The sequence below is a fragment of the Haplochromis burtoni genome, unplaced genomic scaffold (genome assembly GCF_018398535.1).
Source record: "Haplochromis burtoni strain Fernald_Lab_line unplaced genomic scaffold, NCSU_Asbu1 Contig_26, whole genome shotgun sequence".
Classification (NCBI taxonomy): domain Eukaryota; kingdom Metazoa; phylum Chordata; class Actinopteri; order Cichliformes; family Cichlidae; genus Haplochromis; species Haplochromis burtoni.
The window spans coordinates 3249400-3276962 of NW_024582387.1; the positions used below are offsets into that span (position 1 = coordinate 3249400).

The following is a 27563-nucleotide window of genomic DNA, read 5'->3' on the forward strand; positions in this document are numbered from 1 at the left end:
CTCCAATGTCTTTGGGGTCACGACTAATACAAAAAAGCCTAAACAGCTTTTGGCAGTCACTGGGTCTGGGCAGTAGAGGAGCATTGAGCTCAGACTTGCACACTGCTGGAAGGATCTATTACACTGAAAAAATTAGGAGAAGGCACAGTGTGACCAGACTGCTGTCTGAAAGGGAAGAGTGCTAAGAGGACTGAGAGCAGGTAGGTGGCCCTCAAAAATGAAGGCTGGATAAGTAAATGTAGAAATGAATTGCAAAAGCCTATCCTCTGTAAGTCTGCAGCTGGGAGCACAATCTGCATGAATACAATGTCTACCATCACTGTTTATATCAGAAAGATGCCAGTACTTTGTAAACAGGTGCTTAACGTTGCAATAGAAAAGCTAATGTGTAAATGCATGAGACATGAAGAGATGTTTCTATTTTCCTATCCAAAGACTGAGCTTGAAGCTTAAAAGTGCTTGTAAGTCACGAATGTCGTATCTGATTTCAGTTTCTAAAATTACAGTGCATGCAGGGTTTGCTATCATATTAATAATTCAGACATACATTAAAACTTACAGGACATGATTTAATTACAAAGAGGACAGAATTGATGTTGCTGCATGAAATCGCTTAAGCAAGGCATGTAGGCTTCTCAGTTTGAATTTCATAGCTTTAAATCTGGGAAGCTCATCATAGCAGTATGGTCAGAGCTGTGAGGTTGTTTGGTGATGACTAAGTTTAGAAGGAGGTATCAAATCAATATGTGACCTAAGATTCAAGAAGCTGCATAGAGGGAGTGGGTTGTATTTTGGCAGAGAACTGGATTTCTTTTTACATTAAATGAATTCACAGGGCTACAGTTCACAATGTACAAATCCTCCTAACACTGAGCACATACGGTGCATCTCTCTTGCATTTAAAGATTGAAAAAACAAAGCAAAATGCTGTATTCAGTGTAGTTAGTAGCTTAAATAGACAAAGACCAGCAGACTCATTACAACATACATATTTAATGTAGGCTAAGTATTTCTTACATGTTTTGAATACCGAACATATAAACAAATCCACTGGGAGGCTCAAATAGTACCACTAACACTTGGACACTAAAAGACATGTCATCAGACTCAGTTTTGTGTTAGAAAGTGACTTCAGCTGTGCATCTTGTGCACTCAGCTGCAGTCAGTGATGTGTAGAAAAGTGCAGTGAGGGACATTTGAGAAGCTACCAGATGCCATTTCCAGAATATGTAGTCAGCGGTGCAGTCATCTGCAGTAGGTGTCACATGCGCTCCTACGTATTGGGTGCAGTCTAGTTGTCTGCTGTTTCTCAATTTTCTCAAGAGTCTTCTTTACAAATTTCTATATGTTTCAGACTCCATTTCATGTTGGTAACATAGAAAGAGATCATTTCAGTATTGTAAGCAAAAGAAATACATAGATTTCATTACATAATAAAAAAAAACAATCATCATAAATATATCAGTGCTATTTTTACCACTTTTAATTGAAGAATTTTAAATGAAGAACATAATAATGAATAAGTACAGTAGTGAAGTATACAGGAAAACATATGAGGCAACAACAACCAATACTTTTCTGTAGCAGTGGCCCAGCATTTCAGATAGTCCATCTCTAATTTCAGCCGTGGCGGCTTGTTATCTTGCCTGCAGTGACAGCCAGCCTGCCTACATACTGGTTATATGTAATGATTTTTTGAAGCGTGTTTTTTTTTTCTTTTGTTTATTTTTTTTTAAGTAACAACATTTAATGAAATGCAGCCTGCAGCACAAATCCGTGAATCTCTGGGACAGTGACTAAGACAGATTTATTCTGGAATGCATTGATAATAAAAAAATGTCAAGAATATCCCCTCCCCCACAAGTCAAAATAAAAAAAAAAACAGATGCAAGCCGCAGCAAAACAGTAAATGATAAGAGCTAGCACAGCAACAACTATTAAGGGGAAGAGAAGATGAGAGCGTTGCCTTTTGCAAGATGTCTCCTTTTTCGTGCTGTTTTCCCTTTACCATATGTGTTGTTCATTCTCAAGACAGACCAAGTGCCAAGATCACTGCTGGAGCCCAGAACCTTTTTAACATATGCTAGAGCATGTGCACAACTATAAATAAAACAGTTATTTGTGGAAATGTTAATGTGGAGATTATTTGACATCCAAATCAGTCAGTCTCTCAAAAGATCATCTCAATAGATCACCCATATCCACCACACACCAGCTTTCAATTCACCCAGCCTAACAACCTTCAAATGATTAGAGGAGTTCATATAGGTTCAAGCACACATGCTTTCTGAATGCCTGAATTTCTGTAAGACCAACATTGAACAAGCAGGATAACAAAGCAAGCATAAATTTAAGAATTACATGAGCAACATTTCAAAGTCATGAGCATTTTGGTTATGTCTGTTTCTTCATTAGTAGAGTGTGACACAGAAACTAAACCATGTTTTAAACACTAAAAACTGTTCAAACACATCCTGAACCAGGGGTAACATATATACACACACACACACATATATATGTGAACAAGACTTACCTCTTCACATCAACGTTATCTTCTAAAAATCCATGTTGAGCTACAAAGTAATGGCAATAATATTATTTACCCATAAGTAACCACACCCACTGTGAATCTCTGTCCAATGAGGAAGTTAAGACGTCTTAACATGACTCTTTGGTTCAAATTTTACAAGAACAAAAAATAGTGATGGCATAAATCCATATGCATGACCTTTTAGAACTGTGACGAATGCTAATTTGTAAAGTGTTGTGTTGCACCTGATGTTCTAAAAAAAACAACAACCACAAAACAACAAAGAAACTTTTAACTTTTGAGCATCTGAAACAATGTTTCAGTCAAGATGGAAAAACTATTTTCCTTTATAGCTTCATCTCTTCAGCTTTCAAACACTTACGGAACTAAAAAAAAAAAAAAAAGGTGATGTATTGACCACGGTGGTGTGACTCTGAGCCAGTGAAACCCTTGTTGCTCAAGAAATCTCACTAAATGTAGTACTATGGAAAACTTTGATGTATATTTTCACACACACACACCAAATTAATTATCCTCAAATCATTTTGCGGCATGACACAGTCATAAGCATATATCCTCAGCAATTAAATATAAAGAATTTCCTTTGAATTTCATTTGATCCTTGTCACTGACTTCGTCCAGAATTGTACAGAAGATCCCAGAACTCTTCTAAGAACAGTAAAATGTTTAAAAATGTTTGCAGTATAATGTCTGTAAAATTATAAATTTCAAACTGGCATGTAAGTTATTGTCATTAACTGGGTGATCATATAATTATTGCTATACAGTGTGCAGCATTATCAATCTAATTCCAAATCTTCTCCATGTTTATATGAGGTTTCATTGAGTACCTCGGTTAATTAACAAATGTATGCAAAGGAATCCTGAGACACAGAATAATCCCATGTTAAGTCTGACATTCACTGTAAATGACGTTGGCTGAACGGGTGCTGATGATCACTTTGTGCCACTGGAAAAGTAATTAGAGCAGTCTGCTTCAAAAGCACTAATTACTCTATTAAAACTTTTAAATGGCGTCTGCTTAAATTTTCAAAAAGAAAACAATCCCAAAATTAAAAGACTAACACCTCAAACTCTGACACAAATGTCTTATATCAGGGATTTGATTTGAGCCACACTTGTACAGTAGATTTTAGATTTCCTATTCTATCTTTTAGTGCAGAGCCTTCTGAATCAGCAGAGCTCAAGAGAAAACCAAGATGTCGAAGAAGTCAAAGGTGACCGATCAGACTGCCACTGGGCAGGCGGGTAAGTAAAGAAGCCAGTCAACGGTTAGTATTGCAGCCTTGTCACCCTGTACGTTCTATTATTGCAGTGACACACAAGAACAGGATCCTCCTCACAGACAGCAAACAACTAAACTTTATTAAAACTAAAGAGCTGTGTGACACTGCATTCAAGAATAATTAAGACAAGAAAGCAAAAGGTAAAAATGACATGCCAAATGGTACTTAAAGAATAAAATTACAATAAAATGTGTAATATGAAGGCCATCACCAACAACTTAAAAAGAAGATAAACAATACAGCTGCCTATTTTCTTCAGTGGAAGCAGTCGATACAAGATCCCTGCAAGATATCGAGATTTTGTGTGGCAATGAGAAAACAGATGCTATTTTTCTTCTTTTTTTCTGTCTAAGAAGAGAAGTCATTTTTCGGTCACTAGCTTCTCCACTCGAATGAAGATGTCGATCAAAGAAATGATCAGCGGCATCACTGACAACACAAGAGAAGATGCAAACAAGCTCTCATCATGTTTAAAAAAGATTTCTTCATGACCAAAGACAAAGAATACTCAGGATTCATCTGAGAAGCAATGCTGGCAATGCAACCATTGGGGACATGGAAGATCAAAACAAGATCATCGAAGATTAATTCAACACACACTTGAAGCTGCCACAAATAAAGAGGGAGCTGAAAATGAAATTGTGTCTCTGTTTGATAGAAGACAAAATGAAGGCTTATTTGAAATCATCTTTCCACAAATTGCTTTTCTATTTATACATAATTTCTCTCAAGCACTGCACAGGAAACATCCTGAGATGTCTACCATGAGAAAATGCGTAAGAAAGTGTGAAGCTATGTCTAATCATCAGTTGTACAGTACAGCATTTACATGCTTGCTGTAACAACACATTGCTAACCTCTGTCTTATTTTTTGTCTGTGACTAATGATTTGATGTGCAATGTGTCTCTAAATATTTGGGTCTGCTCAAGTCTGTCTGTTTGTGCTTTTGATTCCTGGGAATATACTGTATATTGTGGTGTTTTATGTCTATTATATGTTATAATCCTGTCGAAGTTCCAACCCAACATGGTGCTTTTGTCAGGATTAATATTTACCTGTCCTGTTCCCTCTCCCACTTTCACATTACGTGTTAAGTCGGCGGTTCTGAAAAAAAGGTTCTGAGGGAGTTCACCCAGACGACAAAGGTATGCGAGCGAAAGACAAAAAACAAAACAAAAAAAATCGAATTACCTGAACGATTCATCTTTGTAAATGCATGATTCCATGATGGGTGAGTTGCATGTATGATATGATCTTCATCATTCATTGAAAGGTGTCATCCAGAATGGATGATATGACTTTCAGTGTCACAACAGATGCATTTCATTGTGACATTTTCAAACCCCTCATATGAATAGCGTCTGCAGGCTGTTGCTAGAGGGCACTGCGGTTGATTGCCATCTGTTGACTGTAGCTTGTAATTTCAAGAAAAAAAAATGCCACTTTTAAAGATGTATTCAAATGCAAAGTAACCTTGTACAATATGCTGGCACAGTTCAGTCTAAATAAGTGAACTTGCTCTACAGGAATGGCATAATGTCTCCTAAAATCTATCTAATGCAACTTGGCACCTGTCACATTAGATAGATTTTTGCACTTTCTAAGGACCCTTAAAAAGTGCAAATTTCATCAAGCTTTAATATAATTACATTGTAATTACTTTTAAACTGCAAATGGCGTGCATTTTGGTATAAGTAGAAAGATTAACAGTAAATTATATCTGAGTACTTTCCTTTAATTTGGACCATTCTGTACCCTCTTAAATATTTTGACCTTTGTATTCCTGCTCAACTGTGAAATGTCAAGGTAACCAGCTAAAATGACAGTTCTCAGTATCATTTAATGTCTTATACACGACAGACAAAAGCACTGGGTAACAACCTTTAATCTATCTTTGAATTTAAGAGTTTTAATCCCATTGCTAGAGGAATATAAAATCACGCACCTGCAGTCCACCTTTACAATGAGTGGAAGAGAAAGACCTACTGTAATACTGTATGGCACAACACTGTAACAAAAGAGTTCATGAAATTTCTTCAGGTCTGCTATAGATGATGCAGATTTACAAACCCCCTCTGGTGTTAACTTCAGCACAAAAACTGTGCAACAGGAGACTGACGGCATGGTTTCCTATAGCCAAGTAGCTCCAATAGGTGTAAATATGTAAGTGGCCTGGGACTTTTGGGCCTTTAATGTATTATTTCATTACTCAGTCTAAGGTATAAAATAAATAAATAAATAAAAATAAAACTCATATTCTACCGCAAATCTCACAATTTATACACTGTGACTAGTGCAATGGCGTTTAGTGGCCTGTACTCAGCAGACCTGACCAACTCTGACCCTGACTCTTAAGAAACTTTGCAGTACCAAAACAGCTAACAAGTTTTACATCGATAAGCACAATGAGTCACTTATTCTGCTGCAGTATTTAGTGATGTCGTGGTGATGTAATGTAATATAGTTTAAATGCAACCCTAGTAACAACACCAATTTTACACTAAATTAAATCCAAATTTCAAAGTGTACACAGTTGTACTACAATCATCCTCACTCAATCTTCCTATAACCTCTAGTATGACATCTTAATTAATCCAATAATAGCACAACAAATCCTTTCTCATAGTTGCGTTTAAAGTTGCACATATTTATTTGTACTTATTTTGCATGTGAAACCAGACATCAATGACTCAATCTTCAGATCACAGGTGTGAGAATCGGCCTGACAAATCGGCCCGCTGGACAACTTTAGAAAATATGAAGTAGGCCAACATCTGTGGGCCTTTAACTGTATTTTTTATATGTTTTACAGCTTTTCCTGATGATAAAGACCTCCCCCACAGCCAGTCATGCTACACCAAAGTAGTTAAGTAATAAATAAACAATTACATTTCAAAATAGTTTTCAGTAAAAAGAAACACTGAGATGTGCTATTGAAATTGCACTTCTTGATCTTATTTTAAGATATCTAAGAGATTAAATGTGTAGTTAAACATCTTTAAACATCTCTACACTGCAAATTAAACAAAAATAAACCAAAATGTTTTTTCATCAGAGCTTTTTCACAAGATAAAACGTATGCAAAGCCATTTTCCTGTGAGACGCAGGGGGATTTAACAATAAATTAACAAATAATTTGGAGGATTAGAGAGCATTTTCCAGGGTTTTTATTAGTTGAGGTTTTAAAAAAATAAACATAAACAAAATGCACTATAGAGTTTAACTACAGTAGGACAGTATCAAATAAAAACAGTTCAGCACTACTTATCTACAAATGAAAAAGAAAATACATTATTCAGTCCTGTCAGTCTAATCTGACGAAAAGGTTGAAACTGTACTGTTGAGAACACAAACATCTGACAAAAATAAGAACAAACTGGAGAGTGAGCAGGTTTTGACAGTCTACCTGAATAGACTCATTATTCATTCATATCATTCATTCTTTTGTACAGTTGTTTGCTGAGGAAAGCCAAGTGTATGAAACATCATTCAAATAACAAGAGCCTTATGAGACACAAAGACACAAAAAGGGAAAAATATTCATTTAAAAAAAGAGAAAAAAAGAAACAAGGTAAAAGGAGAACGACATTAACGAGACAAATGCATTATTCTCCTGCATTCATTTGCAGGGTGTAAGGGTGCACGGTATAACTACTTAAGTTTTAAAAGTAGATTTTGTTTAAAAAAAAAAATGAAGTGGAATCTCTTTTATGAGTTTGTTTGCCAGCTTTTAAGCAAACACTGAGGGACAAAGACTCTAACAACAGATGGTACAGTTATTATCATTATTACTAATTAATTCCAAAAAGAGGTTCATTGCAAGTGATGAAGATGCAAAAAACACACAAAAGGAAAATTTATTCTGTCGCATCTGTGTTTGGTAGACAATTCAAACAAAACAGAGACACTTCCACTGCGACGGTAGTGCAAATTTTCAGTGACAGCAATCATTTAAGTAAAAAAAAAAACCAAGATATCAGGGATGTGATGTTGAGAAAAGTAGATGTAAGACAACTCAGATATAATATACAGTGGAACCCCGACTTACGAATACCCCATTTAACGAAAAATTCAAGTTACGAAGGAACTTAACGGCAATATTTCTGCCCGTGTTACGGCAAAATGCCCGCGTAACAAAATCCGCTGGCTCTGATTGGCTGAGCCCACAATGCCTACAATGCCCACAATGCCTTCCCAATCATGTGACAACCCCCTTGGCTTTCGTACTTACGCTTCCGTCATTGCAGTTAGCAATTAGCCTATAGCCTATCTTTCACTCAAAAGGTGCGATGGGTGCTTCGACTTATGAAAATTTTCGACTTACGAAAGACCCTGTTTTTAATCGAGAACATACGTCTTGTTCAATCTACTTCAGAATGACAGAACTGAATTAAACCTTTTCGTACCACATTTATGCTAATTATTTTTAAATGTTATCTGCAAATTGACCTATGATATCAATGCTTGGCTTTCATGTCATTCTAATCACTGTCTTATTTTGAAAAGCTGATCAACATTTTCATGCACACATGTTGTTTTTATTGTTGCATCATCCTAAAAATTCCACAGTGTGAACATCCAGCTTGCTAACAGCAGCAACACCAGTGTAACGTTATCATCACCATGCAGCATACAAACCATATATACTATTCAGTAACTCCTGCTGCAAGCAATTTAACTTATTTAATTTAACTAACTAATTTAACAGTGTGCTTCAGACTGCAAAATGCTGGGTGGGGCATTCTGCTCTCACAATCTTTAATAAAAATATAAATATTTTGTAGCTAATATTCTGCCTATTGCAGGTCTTTCACGCAAGGTGAAAATAATTAAAGACCAGGGATCCCTGGGCCAGCTTTATCCTTGTGAACAGCAATCAGTGATGAAGTCTTCGATATTGCTGAGGGTTAGTTCATATGAATACTCTAATAGTACAGCACATGGATGTAGATCCATGTCTGATTCTGTTGACACATATTTTAAAATACAGAATGCATGAGCTAACCTCAACCTTTTTGTTCAGTTTTATCTTTTCTCATACTCACAAATTTAGAATAAACTGTGCTGAGAATAATACAATTAAAGCTGTAAGTGTTTTAGTAAATTATAAATGTGTTTTTTTAAGAGTATGTATGCATTAAATTGAAATAGACTGAGAAGAAAAAGCTCTTAATCACAAGCATAACCTATTCCACATGACCAAAGTGCTGATTTTATGCTAAAAGACTGACTTTATTGTTATAATAGCACCAACTATGATCTTACTGGGCTTGAGACTCACACAAATATTTGTCTGAGACTCAAGCCCATAAATATGGCACATGCTAATATCACTAAACACCACACACTTACTACTACAACTAATTCAAATGCCCATAGGTTTGTTAAATTGTTATAGGCAACTCTGTCTTCTTTCACAAAGTTACTTAAAAAACCTAATTAAATATCTCAGTTATACATTCATTGTAATTAACGGTTTATGATTGTTCACCTTTCTCTATGTAAGTGGCTTTTATCCTACTTAAACAGCACTAGGAATTGGATAAACTGTGGGAGCAAGTTCAACAAACCTTCAGCAATATGAAACTATCCTAGCTGATAGCTGACATAAGCTGACATTCCCAAATAAGCTGACTGTTAAAGTATTATTCCTTCCCTTAGAATAAGCACCTCCAGTTTGTAAAGAAAAAAGGGTAGATAATCTTATAAAATGCAGCTTTTCTTAGCCATTTTGTCATGCAGCAGTTGAAATTTGAGCGTGTATTGTGGCATTTTAACATCAGAATATGCACTCTCTTCACACATACTTGATTCATATGTCAGAATGTGACTGTGTTTGCAATTGACCCTGACCTCTTTCCTTTTTTCTGGTCTGGGTTTTTAATTTCTTTAAATGTGCTGGTTATTTTTTTGATCAAAATATGACTGTTTTTTAGACTTATAGAGTTGCTTTTTTAACATTTTAAGAGATCTATTATCCTCAGTCTGGATCACACAAATTTGTATATATCTGGTCTGCTTTGAAATATTAGGGTTGCCTAATTGCCTAATATGCCTTGATTTGGTTAGGCATCAGGAAGAAGTCAAAAGTGCCTGGTGTCATGATAACACAGTTTATGGAGGAACTTCCAGAGGGAATGACAACTCCAGATTTCACCCGCAAACCGATTGCTCTAACTATTCAAGAGGGTAAGTCTCATGTCATGTCTCAAATGCTTCACAATACAATACAAAAAAAATGTGCTGCACACTGACCTACACCTTAAACCTACACAAGTATTACTAACAAATACTGGGAAGTCCTAATTGTTCTGGTGATGTAATTAAACTGAAGTCACTAACAAAAGTATCTATTAAACAGATGACAAAGATAAATTCCAGTGAAACCTTTTAGATGCATGTGATCATGTTTGTGATCAGGTTTTTGAGAAGCTCTTAATCCAGTTTTGAAGAAAAGGGGTACTGCGTGTTCTTATCTGGGTTACTGAATGCTATTGACCACTGCAGTTTTATGTACTGGGAGGGTTTTGTTTTTTTTAGTTGAACAAAAACACATGACATACTACACTATGTCACTGTCAGTGATGCCCAGGACCTGTGGTTGCAAAACAAGACCAAATCATCATCCCTACACCACCATGCTTGCCAGTTTGTATGAGGCATTTATGCTGAAATGCCTTGTTTGGATTTTGCCAGACATGGTGTTGTGCATTATGGCCAAACATCTCCTGTAATATTGGGTTGAAATAAATATCATAAAAATGAAGAAAACTAGGAAAAGCCTCAAACCTATCATTTCTGCACACTCAGTGGCAGTGGCAACAGAAATCATTTTAGAATTTCTTAATTTAATGTATTAACATGATCTGGAACATTTGTATCTGGAACATTTCCATTTACTAAGTTATTTTTTCAATACTAAACAATCCTCAACTTTTTCTATTATAGGTAAATTTGCATTCTTTAAAGCCATAATAGTAGGAACCCCAACCCCTACTGTGACATGGAGTAGAGCAAATGGAGAAATACTTTTTCATCCTTCTGTGTGCCTACAAAAATATGATGAGGCAACCCACGAACACACCATTGAGGTAAGCTCCACAATAGCACTTTCAAGGTACAAGTGATTGTGAGCTGAAATAAATAACAACACTTAATATGCAGTCAAACATAATAAAAATGACATCAGCTCTGTGCTTCATTAGTTCCCTAAAGTTTCTCCAGAAGATGCTGACACCTACAAGTGTTTTGCAACAAATGAATATGGAAGGGCTGTTTGCACTGTTGTTTTAAATGTTATTGAAGGTAAGACTTTTATTCTCTGAAATACTGTCTCTTTCAGATGTGTTAAAGCTGAATTACATATCTTCATGAGCAACTGGTATCTTTATGATGAATTAAAAACAAAACTAATAAATAAATAACTATGTTTACTGTTCACAGTTGGATTTTCCAAGACCAAAGAACTCCAAAAGGCACAAGTCGAAGGTAAGAGATCTTAAACACTTGGTGTTGTATGACCTTGAAATGTTTTCTTAGAAGCATTTAGTGTTTCCTTCACTAAATGGTTCTTCCTGTTAAAAGGGAGTTTTTTTTCTTCCCACTCAATAGAGCAGCGGTAGGCAACTCCAGGCCTCGAGTGCCGGTGTCCTGGAGGTTTTAGATGTGTCCATGATCCATCACAGCTGATTTAAAGGGCTAAATGACTCCTCAGCATTTCTTGAAGTTCTCCAGAGGTCTGGTAATGAACTAATCATTTGATTCAGGTGTGTTAACCCAGGGTGCGATCTAAAACCTGCAGGACACCGGCACTCGAGGCCTGGAGTTGCCTACCCCTGCAATAGAGGGTCATATGATTGTTGGGTTTTTCTCTGTATGTATTATTGTAGGGCAGGGGTCCTGCAGGTTTTAGATCTCACCCTGGGTCAACACACCTGAATCAAATGATTAGTTTATTACCAGGCCTCTCAAGAACTTCAAGACAGAGGAGGTAATTTAGCAATTTGAATCAGCTGTGTTGGATCAAGGACACATCTAAAACCTGCAGGACACCGGCACTCAAGGTCTGGAGTTGCCCACCCCTGTTTTAGGGTGTACCTTACTATATAAAGGGCCTTGAGGCAACTGTTGTTCTGATTTGGCACTGTATAAATAAAACTGAATTGAATTGTTTGTTATCAGACCAGGACAAGTTATGCATTACTGCGCTTCTGAAACATTTTCTAGAAAATAAGCAAACTGCATTACAACCAAACTATAAATGTAATTCAGAAAACATCTATTAGATTTTACAGAAGACATTTGGGGAACTTGGCAAGATAAGTTAAATGGATATTGATGGGCTTTCTTTAAATCTACCAATATTTAGTATGATAGAGTGGTTCACTTTTTCTCCTACACAATTTGTCCATTAATTTTAATTGCAAGCTGACATTTTACTTAGTGATTTGAATTATTTGGAAAAATCTGTCTGTCACATCAGCACAGTTTCACTATGCACTGCCACTTAAGACATCAGTGACTCTTTTTCTGAAAATATTAACCTCAGCCCCCAGACGCTTGCCATTATGAAGCTATGCTGTGGTTTAGTTTCTAGAGCCTCCTTTGGTCAGAGCCTCCCACATTTATGATATTTCTATATTGACTGACAAATTTGTGTTTTAAGTTTGTTTTTTTATGGTTCCGCAGATACAGTTGACTTCAGAAAGACACTAAAAAAACGGTGAGCTTTTTTATAGCTTGTGAACTATTCTTACTTTTTGTATTCTTTACAGCTGTGAATTCTAACTTAATGCTGCTTGTCAATACAGTAATCCAGATGGAACACGTGAGCAGAAGCCAATGGAGACAGAGGAGAAGGTCTGGGAAATTCTGCTCAGTGCAGACAAGAAAGACTATGAGCGTATCTGTGCTGACTATGGTATCACAAACTTCCGTGGCATGCTAAAGAAACTTAATGAAATGAAAAAAGAACGAGAAGAGGAGGTCGCAGAGGTACAGAACTCTGGCATTCTTTTATTTAATCAAAAGCCTCTCCAACAAAACTGCTTTTATTCAGAGAGGCCTATAATGTTTTCTTTAAATTTGCTGTATTGTATACTGTCGCTTGACCATTTTTTATAATTTTTGATATATCTCTGCCATAGTTTGTCACACATATCAGCAGTTTAAAGCCTATTGAGGTCACAGATGATGATTATGCAACAATTGAGTTGGATATGGACCTCAAGGATCCTAGTAGTAAACTGTACCTGTACAAGGTAAGAAATTAACTGCTCATTACGTTTTGTCTTGCTTCTTTCTTTTTAAACGTATTATCAAAATGTTAATACATCTTTAAATTCTGCAGGATGGTGTCATGGTTCCATTTTCCAAAGATGAGGCTGATGAGCAGAAACATAGTTTGAAACAAGTTGGCAAAAAATACATATTCAAAATCAAAAAACTAGGAGTAGAAGATGCTGGACTCTACTCAGTGGATGTTGAGGGTGTCAATGTGTTCTCCACTGATTTTAAAGGTCTGTCTTTGATCCAGGTATTAAGATTAGATAAGGTTTAGGTCTATTCAGCTTCTTTTATTGTTACTTATACAATTGTTAACCATAAATCGTGTTTTTCCATTTGATTGAAATGAACTCATAGCTTAAATTAATGTAACTCATTAAGTTCGGGCGGCTCTGATGAAAGAGTTCTTGAACAGGGTAAGCAGTTTAGATAATGGATTGCGTTTTTCTCTGATTCTTTTGTGTCTTTTTAAAACCTTTCAGTAACTCCAGTCGAATTTGCTGTCAAAATACAAGAAGTCAAGGCAGAAGAACGAGAGGACGCCCTCTTTCAATGTGTCCTAACTGCACCCATGAACGAGATCAAATGGTATGGCAAAAGTGCTCTGCTGTCAAATAGTGAAAAACATGAAATTACTATATCTGAGGATAAGCTCATCCACAAATTGATTGTGCGGGACTGCATGCCTTTGGATGCCGGTATCTATGCTGCTGTGGCAGGAATAAAATCTTGCAACGCTTGGCTTATAGTTGAAGGTGAGAATTATGTACACACACACACACACACACACATGTATATATATATAGATATATATATATAATTTAAAAAAAATCACAAAATTCACATTAAAAAATTGAATATTCCAAAATTTTTCCAAAACCAGCTGCAAGTTACAAATATATCTGATATGTTTTTCATAGCTGACAAAGATCCTGCAAGTAAGGGCAAAAAGGTGGCTCGGAAAACCACCATGGCTGGAGGTAGCAACGAAGAGGAGCTGTTGAAAATAGCAAAGGAGCAGCAAGAAAAATATCAGAAAGAATTAGAAGAAAAACTGGAACTTGCAAAGAAAGCCCAAGCCGAGAAAGAAGCCGCTGGAGCAGCAGCCCAAGAGGATGAAGAAGCAGCTAAAAAGGCAGCTGCTGAAGCCAAAGCTAAAGCTAAGGCTGCGGCAAGAGCTAAAAGGGCAGCAGCTGGTAAAGACGGAGCTTCAAGGAAAAGTGCGAAAAAAGGAGCCGGTGCTGGAAGTGGCGCGGCCTCTGCTGATGGAACTGTTGGTGCCGAGGGTGCTGCTGGTGTTGGTGGGGCTGCCGGTGCTGATGGAACTGTTGGTGCCGGGGGTGCTGCTGGTGTTGGTGGGGCTGCCGGTGCTGGTGGTGCTGATGGAACTGTTGGTGCCGGGGGTGCTGGTGGTGCTGTTGGTGCCGGGGGTGCAGCTGGTGCTGGCGGGACAGGTGGTCCTGGTGGTGCTGCTGCAGTTGCAGGTGCTGGTGGTACCAGTGGTATTGGTGCAGGAAGTGCAGGGGGTGCAGGCAATGGAGTTGATGGTGGTGCCAGTGCTGGTGGACAAGAAGGTGGACATGGAGCTGCAGCCATTGGAAAAGGTGGAGCTCAAGGCGCAGCTGGAGTAGGAGTCGGTGGCGGTGAAGGAGAAGATGAATATGATTCATTTGAAGATTCTGATGAAGAATTTGAGGGGGAGTGGGGAGAAGAAGGATGTGTAGAAGGAGGAGGAGAGGAAGGAGAAGGAGGAGAGGGAGGAGAAGGGGGTGTAGGAGGAGAGGGGGGAGGTAAAGGAGGAAAACGCAGAACACGTGTGAAAGCTGGTCCTCTGGTTCCAGATACAGTAATAGGTAAGTTGTTAATACTGTACTGCACTACACACAGAATTATATAATAAAAAAAAAAGAGTTGACCATTTTTATTCTCTTTCAATTTATTTAATTTGTATTGTATTACACAACTTTTCATTTACGCTGTTAATATTACTAGCAGTCTATTCTGTATAAAAGTGCTATAAAATAATTAGAAATAGAAAAGATGAGGAAACCACAAATCAATGAGGAGACTTGTGGTTTCCTGTGAAAAATAAAAACACTGAAAAAAGGTAAATGTGGCATTTGAAGAACCTTTTATTGGTAAGCAATGTAAAGGTTGCATGCTGTAGTTTATTGACAAATAAGTCATTGGGAATGAAAATCGCTATCATTATACCTGTAGGGAATTCTAAATACTTCAGTTTAGATTCAGGTGCGTAAGCAGTAGCTGATATCTTACAAAGTTTTTCAGTACTCTGCTATGTCAACTGCAAAATTAAGCCCCACGAAGTGGATTAAAAAAAATAATAATAATAACAAATTCCAGAAGTGTCCTGTTAACTCCAGTAAGTAAGAGAACACTGGGATGTTAAACAAGCTAAAGGGTTAAGTTTACTGCTTCTTGACAATCCAACATTCAAATATGTCATTTAATGAGTCATCTGTAGTGCAACCATGTATTTACAGATCACATGGTTTTCAGTCCAGAAACAATGAAAATCTCTAGTTAATAAATTAGAAAAAAAACTGTTGTATATTATGCCTGCTTTTCTTTGTTTTTGTGTCTTGTCTTGAAAACTAGCATATATGTTTTTTACATTTTAAACTCTCTTTTAAAGCTTTCACATATATGGAAAGTCATCTGTATTTGTGTTTTATGTGTATTGTGCTTTCATGTTTGTTTTTATGCTGTATAAATGTCATGTTTGAATCATTTGAGGTCTTCTATTTAGTAGGCAAATAGGAAAGATTATTAAAACCCAAACAACTTCACATATCTAATCATGAACTGTCCACTTTTTGAAGCACTAGAAAATTTAAAAAGGATCAGCACTTTTATCACATGTATTACTGCTTTTGGTTATTACATCTATTTATTTTTCACATATACCAAGAAATACTATCCAAGGTAGAGATCACCTTTTCCACCACTCTGTTGTGCCGATTGCTGTTTGTTTTTATTATCTATGTAAATATTTGTTATTATTACTGACTTTATCAATGTTATTTGTAAGGCTTAACCAACAGCAAATGAGAAATACTGGATTGATGGTATTTATGGTGATGTTCCTTAAACTTGAAAAGCAAAAAACTGAGAAGCAAGAGATACCAATGGTGATAATGGCACTGGACCATCAGCAGGCAGTGATGAATCTCCTGAAAATGGTGAGGGTGCAGATGATGATGAGCCAGCAGCAGCTGGCAAACGTTCAGGCAGTGCACAGCAAGGCTGACTGTTTGACGAGACACTTTGTGGTAAGATTACAGGTGCTATATTAACTGCTGCATGGGAAGCAATCTCACTGGAAGTCATATGATGAGCTGATGACATTTCCAGTGGCTTGGGACTTAATAGAAGTGTGTGATCATTAAGAAGAAGAGCAGATTTAATGTCTAATTGGATAAATTACCTCCTACAATGATTACAGGTCAGGACAAGTGGATTTAACTTTGAGCATGCATTTATTTAGGAAACATCAATTAAATTTGATACACTAATGCTTTTTTAGCTTAATTGTCCCAGAATTGTTAAAACTACTTCACATATTTTTTTAGGTAACAGAACACCATTACTTATATAATTTTAATTTTATTTTTTTGACCTACAGGTGGATTAGCTGCCAACAATTTGTTTATTTGTGTCTACATGTGTCTTTGTATGTATTTGAAGGTTGGGTGTGGTGTGTGTATGTGATTTTTATGCATCTGTGCTTTGTGTGCTTTCTGTGTTAACAATCTTGCTTTTCATTTTAAAAGTTAATTCAGGATGAATCAGTGCTTTGGAGTAATTTATTTTTTAACTGGTCACTTAAATACTTTGTGTAGTTGCACTCTTACGTAACTGGAAGATGGAAGACAACTTTGACTGACCTTGGAGGATGACTATGTCCTAAACCAGATTCATGGGTGTGTTTTTTTTTTTCATATTTCACTTGATGCTGAATTTATGCCAGCAAAAATGACATACTCCTTCACTGACCAAGAAGGTCAATCCCAAGTGGGACATCTTAATAGTAAATCTTTCTTTTTTCCAAGACTAATTAAGTGAACAGATACAAATGGACGACTTTGTGAAGACATTCCTGAGCTGTGCCAAGAGTTGGCTTGAGCTGACGAAGACCAATGCCATATGAGACAAGCTACAAATTTAAAAAAAAATAAAAAGATCTTCATCAAGTAATTTTTTTCCCCAAAAACCCACTCTTATTGCATCATTTACCAACTTGGATTAAACAGCTACTACAAATCTGAAATTTCTGTCATAAAAACTTATTTTTTATAAGTAAAAAATAAAATAGGTAAGTATGTCCACAATTGCATTCCTGCATACATGAATGGAAATCTTCAAATCACTAAAATTCTAAATGTACAATTACAAAAATGAAATAAAAGAAACTGTATTTGCATTTTACTAACTTAATGTTTGATAAATCTTCAGACCCAGGAGTTCACTTTCATGCTGGGCTTTCTGACTGCAAAGCCATTATTGGAGAAGCGGCAGAGCTGGAGTGTAAAGTGAGCAGTGAAGACTGTGTGGGAGTCTGGTACAAAGATGGGGAAGAGGTAAGCTCATGGTCTTAAATCTGTTCATGTTGCATTTAGACTTTATCTGCATGGGTTTCCTCTGCGTACTCTGGCTTCACCCCACTATCTAAAGACATTGTATTTTGGCCATGGATGACAGGCAGATATTATTATAGAACAAAGCGCTATATCAGGGGTCTCAAACTCGAGTCCCACAACACTGTATATTGACATGAAGAAATATAATGCAATTTGACCCTTGAAGTTACTTTTTTGTTAGGATTTGGTTGTTGCTGAGTGCAATGTTAAAATAGTCTCTCCAAAAAGTTGATTCTGTTCATCTGGATGTAGCATTTTGTGGGAGAAACGTTTCGTTACTCATCCAAGTGACATCTTCAGTCTCAGCTGACTGCAGGTTTCCCGAATCTTATAAACATTTGCATAATGCCTGAAACCAGCCCACTGAAGGAACAATGGGCTGCGATGTCAATTCCTTAATCTTAATTATGCAAATTCTCATGACCATTGATCAACAACCACTGACCAAAACCCACTGATCAATAACCACTGATCAATGGCCATGAGTACCATTCACAGAGAGTTGGGGAATGGCTGCAATCACAGCATTGTAAGATGGCGAAAGATGTACCCTTAGGCCCCCTCCTCAATTCAGAGATGGTCTTTCCCTTTTCACATAAATGGCCTCCTTGACTCCACGCTCAAACCAGCGTTCCTCCCTGTCCAAGATGTGTACATCCTCATCCTTGAAAGAGTGGAGCAGTTGAGACACCTTTTTTCCAAACACCGGGTCTCTGTGGCTTTTAAACCCCAAAACACGCTGCGCCAAAAACTGGTCCACCCCAAGGATCAGGTCCCCCGACACAAACAGAGTAACATAGTGTATGCTGTTAAGTGCTAGGAGGATTGCCAGGATTTATACATCGGGGAAACCAAACAACCTCTGGCGAAGCGGATGGCACAACACACTCTGCAGTCTATTCACACCTACAGGACAGTGGACACTCTTTCAAGGATGAGGATGTACACATCCTAGACAGGGAGGAACGCTGGTTTGAGCGTGAAGTCAAGGAGGCCATTTACGTGAAAAGGGAAAGACCATCTCTGAATTGAGGAGGGGGCCTAAGGGTACATCTTTCGCCATCTTACAATGCTGTGATTGCAGCCATTCCCCAACTCTCTGTGAATGGTACTCATGGCCATTGATCAGTGGTTATTGATCAGTGGGTTTTGGTCAGTGGTTGTTGATCAATGGTCATGAGAATTTGCATAATTAAGATTAAGGAATTGACCTCGCAGCCCATTGTTCCTTCAGTGGGCTGGTTTCAGTCATTATGCAAATGTTTATAAGATTGGGGAAACCTGCAGTCAGCTGAGACTGAAAAAGTCACTTGGATGAGTGACGAAACGTTTCTCCCACAAAGCGCTACGTCCAGATGAACAGAATCAACTTTTTGGAGATTTACTTTCCTGGATGATTGAGAATGCATCGAAATGTTAAAATAGGTTATTTAAAAAGTACAACATGGTTTAATATGAGCAGACAGTACAAACATGTTGAGGGATTGCCTGTGTTCAGTGAAAGTTATTTTTTAAAGAAAACAATTTTCACTTGCAATCAAAAACTAATTTGTACACTTATGTCTGCATTTTTGTTTTGTTATTATTCCAGATTAAGTCATCTGAGGGGTTAACTATTTCAAAGGATGGAACATTTCACAGACTGAAAATTCATAAAGTCACAGAAGAATTTGCAGGGAAATATAAATTTGAAGCAGACGGGCGTAAGACAGAGGCTGAGATTGCTGTTGAAGGTAAAAACATTAGTATTGCAATAGCTATTTTCTTGCTCACAAGGTCTGCATCATTCATTAAGCAGAGTGTTTAGTTCATGATGAAAAATAATTTTTAAGAGCAGTGCAAAATATGTTTATTTATTGTACATACAGTAACTACAAAGCATAACAGTGCTTGAAATATGTTTTTGTTTTTTTATGACTCATTCTAGATCCACCACGATTTAATGCTGAAGATCTGGAAGCATTCAAAACTCCTGTCACTGTGAAAAAAGGACACAAAGCTACGTTCAACTTGGCTTTTATTGGACGGGAACCTATAAAAATTCAGTGGTACCGTGAGGGTGAAGAGCTTTCGGAGGAGGCAAACATCAAGATAGAGCATTCAGAGGGGTCTAGCCGTCTACTGCTATTGAAGCTTCAGCGTAAAGATAGTGGTGAAATCAAGATTAAACTCAAAAATGAGTTTGGCACTATGGAGGCTCTCAGCCAACTTGTTGTACTGGGTGTGTGTGTATAGCACTTTTGCATAAGACACTGGATTTAATACACTTAAAAATCTTGGTTCTGCACAGATGAATATTCTGTATTGTACTTTCTCTTCAAACAGATAAACCTACTCCTCCAATGGGACCTCTAGAGATTGTTGAAGCCTCCTCCTCTGCAGTTGAATTCAAGTGGAGACCCCCAAAAGACAGTGGTGGCTGCAAGATATTAAACTATATCCTTGAACGACAACAAGTTGGCCGTAACACCTGGAAGAAGTTGGGGCCAATTGGTCCTGAGGCCAACTACAGGGACACGGATGTAGACCATGGCCGAAGGTATTGCTATCGCCTCAGAGTGGAGACTGAAATTGGCATCAGTGAACTGATGGAAACAGAGGACATTCAAGCTGGTACAAAAGGTGAACTAAGATAACAATTATTTAAATGCCATCTTCTCAAAATACCACTGTATTAACGATCTGGTCATCAACATTCAAAAGGCAAATCTTACAGGTAAAAAAAGAAAACCTTTTATTGAAAAACTCAGGTACTTGTTTTTTGTGTTTTTCCTCCAGTGCTTCACCATAAAATTGACTTTCCTCAATTTTCACAAATTGAAAATGGGAATGGTCTGCAGACAGCTGCGAGATAGGACATTCACTGTTTATTTTATTTTAAATTAACTATGCCAACTTACTTCTATGACAATAAATTGAACAACCTTATTTTCATTTTCTCATATACATTTTTTTCTATTCAAATCTTTGTTGAATTAGGGAAAAAAACTGACAACTAAAAGTCAGGCAGAAGCTTTCATTAACAATGTAATAAATCTAGCTGTGTACATTTCAAGAGAATGAATGGAAACATTTTGCTGTGCTAATTTCTCATGTGGCAAGACTTCTAATTTAAGGTAGCTAAATAACTGAAGAGAATGCAAAGAATATCTTTTAAGTCCAACTGACCACTATGGTTTCTAATGAAATAAAGTTATTGTTCAGCTTTTGTGTCATTCTCAGAGTTCCTCAAAAGTAAATGGTAAATGGTAAATGGCCTGTATTTATATAGCGCTTTACTAGTCCCTAAGGACCCCAAAGCGCTTTACATATCCAGTCATCCACCCATTCACACACACATTCACACACTGGTGATGGCAAGCTACATTGTAGCCACAGCCGCCCTGGGGCGCACTGACAGATGCGAGGCTGCCGGACAACTTTTTTTTTAAATGAACCTTTAGACAAAAAATATATAAATGAAAAACATACTAATCCCACTCTTTTCTGTATACAGCATACCCTGGACCTCCATCAGCACCCAAGGTTGTCAGTGCCTTCAAAGACTGTATCACTCTCTCCTGGTCTCCCCCTGCTGATACTGGAGGAACCAGTATTCTGGGATACAACCTTGAAAAACGCAAGAAGGGCAGCAACTTATGGGGCCCTGTCAATCCACCCAATGAGATGATTAGAGGTTTCTTATTCACAGCCAGTTTCTGTTTGTTTATGTTAGAATAACTTGACAGCACAACAGTGATGTCCTAATGATTTATTGCTGCAATTCAAATTTTTCCCTTACAGGGAAGCAATTTGCTGTGAAAGATGTAGTTGAGGGCATGGAGTATGAATTCCGTGTGTCTGCGATCAATAACTCTGGAGCCGGTGAATTCAGCTCCCCTTCAGAATTCGTGTTTGCCAGAGACCCTAAAAGTAGGTGGAAACTGATACGGTTGGCATTTTTAGACTATATTTAGCTTTGTGTAAAAATAATGTTTGTCTTTGAATCATATTTTACAGAACCTCCTGGTAAAGTCAGTGACTTCAAAGTGACAGATTCCACTTACACAACCATCTCCTTGTCTTGGACAAAACCCAAGGACATTGAGGGGGTTGAAGATGAAGCAAAGGGATATTTTGTGGAGATCAGGCTTGCAGAAAACACAGAGTGGGATCGCTGTAATTTGAATGCAATAACCATGACGTCTTATACAGTAAAAGGCATGAAGTCAATGGCTATGTACTGGGTAAGAGTCATTGCTATCAATGAAGGAGGCCATGGAGAGCCACAGGAACTGGATAACTACCATATCTCTATGCCTCCTCCTGGTGAGAAAATTTCCAAATGTTATATTTAATGTCATGATTACAAAGCAACATAATAATGATAAATTCAGTAATTATTATTTGTTTTGTTTCCACTAAGCAATGCTTGACTCAAGTTAAGTATATAGTTTCAATTACTTGAAATTACCAGAATTTTGCATACTTCAGAAATCTAATAACCAGCATAAAAGGTACAACCACAATATTTGGCAATACATACCAGATTAAAATCTGAGGTAGTTTCCTTGAGCATCAATGCACCCAGTGTCTCCACTGCTCATGGTACATTTGAATTGCTCCATGTATAAATATCATCTTCTGTGCCAAATTATTACCACCAAAGCCTACTTGCGAGATTTGTCTTCCTGTAACTTTTACCCAATATTAAATTTTGTTCTGACAAACTTTCATCCTGCTGTTTACATAGTGAGGCCCCGATTCACTGATGCCAAAATTAAGAGTTTTATGGTGGTGAGAGCAGGAAATTCAGCACGATTCAACATTAACTTTGAGGTAATAACTTGATTACTATATTTGTGACAACAGTCATATAGGGATCTTATTTTATCTTCTTACAAACTAAGAAAATTACATCTTTGTATTCTTTCTAGGCCTCTCCTTGGCCAGATGTAATCTGGCTAAAAGATGGCGTGCCAGTGTCTAAAAAAGTGACCATCAGTAATGCAGAGGGTACATCCCAGATTCTCATTCCTTCTGCTGAGCGCTCAGATACTGGAGTCTATACAATCATTGTCAAGAACATTGTTGGGCAAGAAACAATCAGCATTGAAATTAGAGTCACAGGTGTGTTTGGTATAATCTTGTATTTATTGTAAAACTTCCATTTCATATGCTGTGGACAAAAGAAAAAACTAAACTTTCTTTATAACTCCAGATGAGCCCAAGCCTCCAGGTCCTGTGGAGTTAGATGAAAATGTGCATGGTACTGTGACTATTTCATGGACAGCATCTCCAGATGAGAAACGTGATGACAGGCTGCACTACATGGTGACCAAGCGTGATTCAAGCAAAAGAACATGGAACACCATTGCAGATCGAATCTTCAACAACAGATTCACAGCATGTAACATAATGCCAGGACGAGAATACCAGTTCAGAGTCTATGCAAAGAATGACATGGGCTCCTCCAAACCCTCTGAATCCCCCAAGTGGCTGATTCCTGCCAAAAAAGGTATGCACATGGTTATGCCTGTCCTTTTGGAAGACATGTTAGTTTGAAGAACTGCAATTTTTAAGAGTACAGCTTTAAGAAAATCTAGTATTAAATCATTAACAACTAAATGACTCTTAGTTACAAAATAAAGCTCACTGTTTGGAACCTTATTATTTTACTTAATTTGCACTGACACTGCCAGTGCTGTCTCTCTCTCATATATATATATACTATATATATATAATATATAATTATTATATATATATTAGGGTGAATATATATATATATATATATATATATATATGATAATATATATAATATATATACATACATACATCTTTACATAACTATAATACATACCATATATATATGCATACATAGCTACATAAGCATTATACATATCATACATACATACTATATATAAATATATATATATATATATATATAATAATTATTATTAATTTGAATATATTAATATATATATATATATAAGATATATATATATAATATATAATATAGTATACTATAATATATATATATTAATATATATATATATATATATATATATAATGGGAAATGGGTAATGCATTGCTGTATTTATCTGTATTTGTTTTTATGACTTATCCACTGATATTTAAAACTTTAGAGTTTTAATCTTGTTTCCCTTTTGCTTTGCTGTATGATTATGACAAACTCTAGTACACGAACAGGACTAGTATCTCCTTTCATTTTCTAATAATTCTGTTGTAGAGCAGGGCGTATGGCCAAAAATATTTATCACGATAACGATATAACTGACGATATAATTGATGCGAGACAAAATACAACTCCACAACATTACTAGTCGCAAAAAGACAACCTTCCATTTATTTTCACTTAAACAAGAAGCTGGTTTTTATGTACATTAAAGCTTTATAAAAATGTAACAGTGCAAATGCAAATTCCTTGCTGAAAGTTTAACCAAAAGGCATTTCCAGTAGAAATGGGCTGACATATCCTGAGCATAACCATGTATAATATCCACTGAAGTTAAAAAGAGGTGCTTTGCAACATTAAACTGCAGTGTGCAGTACGTATTTTTCGGACCATAAGGTGCACGGGATTATAAGGCACATTAAGCGAAACAAAGCAGTCAGATAAATCAAACTTTATTAAACTCATTCTTCTTGCTTCCTCCACTTCTGTACCATTGATTCATTAATGTTGAATTCTCTGGCAGCTGCTCTATTCCCATGTTGTTGCAGTATATTAATGACTAACCTCGTATTGTGGATGGATTATCTCAGTTGTTCTCCTGACTGAAGTTTGGTCCGTTTACAGCATCCTGCCATGCGATTGCATTTGTCTCTAACTATCAGGAACCTTAACGTTAACTTTTATAAGTGGAAAAGTGTTAGTGTTCGTCCTCCAGCTTCACTGTTTATGTTATGCTAACATAGCTGTGTCGCTAGCGATCACGTAGCACATCATTATATACCAGCTAGCCCAACTTCAGTAACCCTACAAACGTCACTGCTGTTTAGTTTCCTGTCTTCATTTATGTTGGAAGTGATAGCAGAGCTGTACGTTTGATTTTTTCAGAAATCTCTCAGTCAGAACATGCAATATCATGCTTAGGTAACTAGCGAAACTAGCGAGCTAACTTCCGCTAGCTTCCTGCTAACTTCTAACTCCGTTAAATGTAATAAATTCTGTTTTCATGGATGCCTGGAAGTTAAACTTCATAGTTACACCTGGTAAAGCAGCAATGCTGATCGTTTTATTAAAGATGAAAGAATTTAGACAGTTTTTAACTCTCAGTGATGCTGCAGTGTTCGTTTGACCTGAAGCATACAGAGTTTAGGACCCAGATTACTCCCAGATTTAAGAGCATCTTAGTCCGACATAACGACGGCCGCTTGCATGTTCTACAAAAAAATGTGCTTTGTCGTGTATCTGACGGACAAACACCAAACCAGTTCCACATCACTGAAGTTGCACCATTTTTACAAACCAATTCTGGTTCATCTGTTTCACTCAACAATCAGCCATGTGCGTATGAAAACAAAGGCACTGCGCATGCGCGTTTTACTCATATTCTATCGCGATATTTCATTTTCCTATCGTTGCCTAACATTATACCGGTATTACCGTGAACGGTATAATATGGCCCAGCCCTATTCTGTTGTAGCGCCATCATCAAGACAGTATTGACACATTTTCTAATGTTAGATGAATACAATTAGAATGCACTGCATGTTTCCTTTCTTCCAGAAAAGTTCACTGTGAAAATGCCAGAATCAAAGACGTGCAATCTGCTGTGTCCTCCCAAGTTCATTGTCCCACTGAAAACCCACACAGCTCCTGAAGGGTATGAATGCTATATGACTTGTGCTATAAAAGGGGATCCAACACCTCATGTCACATGGCTCCGCGACAGTGTCAGTCTGAATACAAACACTAACTACCTAATCTCCAACACCTGTGGAGTATGCTCTCTGCTCATATTGAGGGTTGGCTCGAAAGACACCGGGGAGTACAAGGTTGTTGCAGAAAACTCTTTGGGAAGGGCAGAGTCTGCAACTAAACTCACAGTCAGAGGTAAGCCTTTCAAAGAGACATTTTATGCCTTTCCTCATTTGCTGTCATAATGAGTGTAATATACTGATATAGATATAGATATATCTATATCAGTATATCAGATGTATATACTAGTATGATGTAAATCATCTCTTCATGTTTTAAATAATAAAGGAAAAATAATTCCTGTGGGCAAAATGCTCACTTCAGGCTCCTCTCACCTGTTTCAAACAGTTTCTTTCCAGAATGTGTTTATTTTTGCTTTACCTTTTCTTCACAGAATAATTGGACACACCGAAGATGGCAGACTTCCTTTATAATGCCAGCATGAATCAAGCTCATGATAATGCCACTTCCTTATTTGATTCACAAATTCAAAACAAACATCATCTAAAGTTAAAGTAACAATAAAGCCTTAGGCCTGCAAAAATTGCTTAAATAAAAGTTAACAACATGTGTCTATTTTGATTTCAAGGGTATAGCAGTAATGAAATAAAATACTGAAATATAACTGTGAAAACTATATACAGTTTTTATCTCTGCACAGCACTGATTGTTATTAGATTAGTTGCTATTAGTCTGAAGGTGATGAAACAACTTACTTGTGTCTTAACAGATTTTTAGATGCAAGGATCTTTGGCTTGTATAGTAGGTGTTTGTAGAAGACCCCAGAATAAAACTAATATGAGAAAATATATGAACTGACAGGATATTTACATTACAATGACACTGCTGTCATAAAATGACATCAATATGAAAATTGTGTGAGTTTGATGTAAATAAACATTTCAAACAGCATCGTGACATGAATTTTTAATGTGACCTGCAAGTCACTTTGACCTGAAAATAATAATAAAAATGTACCGGACAGATTTTTGTTACTATAGACTATTGTGGCCCTGGGTCAAGCCTCAGCATAGCAGACAAGTATTGAAATTCATGTGTGTTGTTCACATTCATGAAACTTTCTGAATAATAACTTATGTCCAGTGTTTCTTATATTACATTTTTAAGCATATTTTGAAAGGCTCAGCCATCATTCCAAGTTTAGAGTCAATAAGAACTAGAGGCTTAGGTAAACCCTGAGCCATACATAAATTCTGAATGCAGGGTGACACAGCTCAGTTTCAAATACTGAAATTAATATAAATGCTAAATCTGCTCATATTCATGCTCAGCCTAAACCTGAAATAAAATAACTGTCGCTCATTGGTACCCTAATTTTAGAATGAGGTTTATCTTGCTTTGTTTTGATGAACAAATAAAAATGTATTTCTTTTCTTATATGTTCAGATACATATCAGATAGCATACATGTAAGATCAGACAATGCCAAGGCGGCTCCACCAGTGGCACTACAACCCTCTGTATCAGATCCTATAAGACAGCACAGAAGCACCCTGCTGCCATTCTAAAGTTGACTTTCCAGTTTTGAGGATTATATTAGTGAGCCTTAATGCTGCAATTTATCTGCTGTCACCTTTTCAAGAACTTATAGGAATCCAATACCAGGGCTTAAGTCAGTAACCTCCAAGAACTATGGTAACAAACAAAAGTAAAAAACAGTGGTTAAAGGTTGTTCTGAGGGTCTTTGAAAGGCTTTACTGCATCTCAAAAAGAAAGCCCAGACTCAAGAATCATCTGAAACCTAGCTGACAACAGACAATGGAAATTGAAAATACGGTAAGTAAAATGGCCAAGAACACTGTGATGATCGTGTCCACAAACACACAATTGAAAAA

General features: G+C 36.9%; 1 protein-coding gene across 3 annotated transcripts; it reads left to right on the plus strand.

Annotated features, from left to right (window-relative positions):
* igfn1.1 (immunoglobulin like and fibronectin type III domain containing 1, tandem duplicate 1) lies at nt 1-26620 on the plus strand. Of its 3 annotated transcripts, XM_005917948.2 has the most exons (24): nt 3-200; nt 3709-3799; nt 9908-10027; nt 10787-10929; nt 11044-11143; nt 11282-11326; nt 12527-12560; nt 12649-12832; nt 12985-13098; nt 13188-13356; nt 13606-13878; nt 14044-14976; nt 17600-17724; nt 19376-19517; nt 19712-20005; nt 20110-20406; nt 21281-21460; nt 21568-21696; nt 21784-22092; nt 22517-22602; nt 22701-22893; nt 22985-23281; nt 25517-25843; nt 26103-26620. In XM_005917948.2, exons 2-24 carry the CDS (start codon nt 3751-3753, stop codon nt 26105-26107), a joined length of 4548 nt encoding a protein of 1515 aa, XP_005918010.1. In that variant the 5' UTR covers nt 3-200; nt 3709-3750; the 3' UTR covers nt 26108-26620. The 3 variants fall into 3 exon arrangements, with proteins under 3 accessions (XP_042074941.1, XP_005918010.1, XP_005918011.1); XM_042219007.1 differs by lacking the exon at nt 26103-26620 and having other exon boundaries at nt 1-200; nt 22985-23280; nt 25515-25735; XM_005917949.3 differs by lacking the exons at nt 3-200; nt 3709-3799 and adding an exon at nt 8099-8744.
* The last annotated feature ends 943 nt before the right edge of the window (nt 26621-27563 follow it).

Bases quoted from the DNA above. Each gene is read 5' to 3' on its own strand.
- igfn1.1 (XM_005917948.2), top strand. From the start codon at position 3,751: ATGTCGAAGAAGTCAAAGGTGACCGATCAGACTGCCACTGGGCAGGCG. The intron at 20,006-20,109 runs GTGTGTGTGTAT...CTCTTCAAACAG, and splicing joins CAGCCAACTTGTTGTACTGG to ATAAACCTACTCCTCCAATG. The intron at 23,282-25,516 runs GTATGCACATGG...CCTTTCTTCCAG, and splicing joins GCTGATTCCTGCCAAAAAAG to AAAAGTTCACTGTGAAAATG.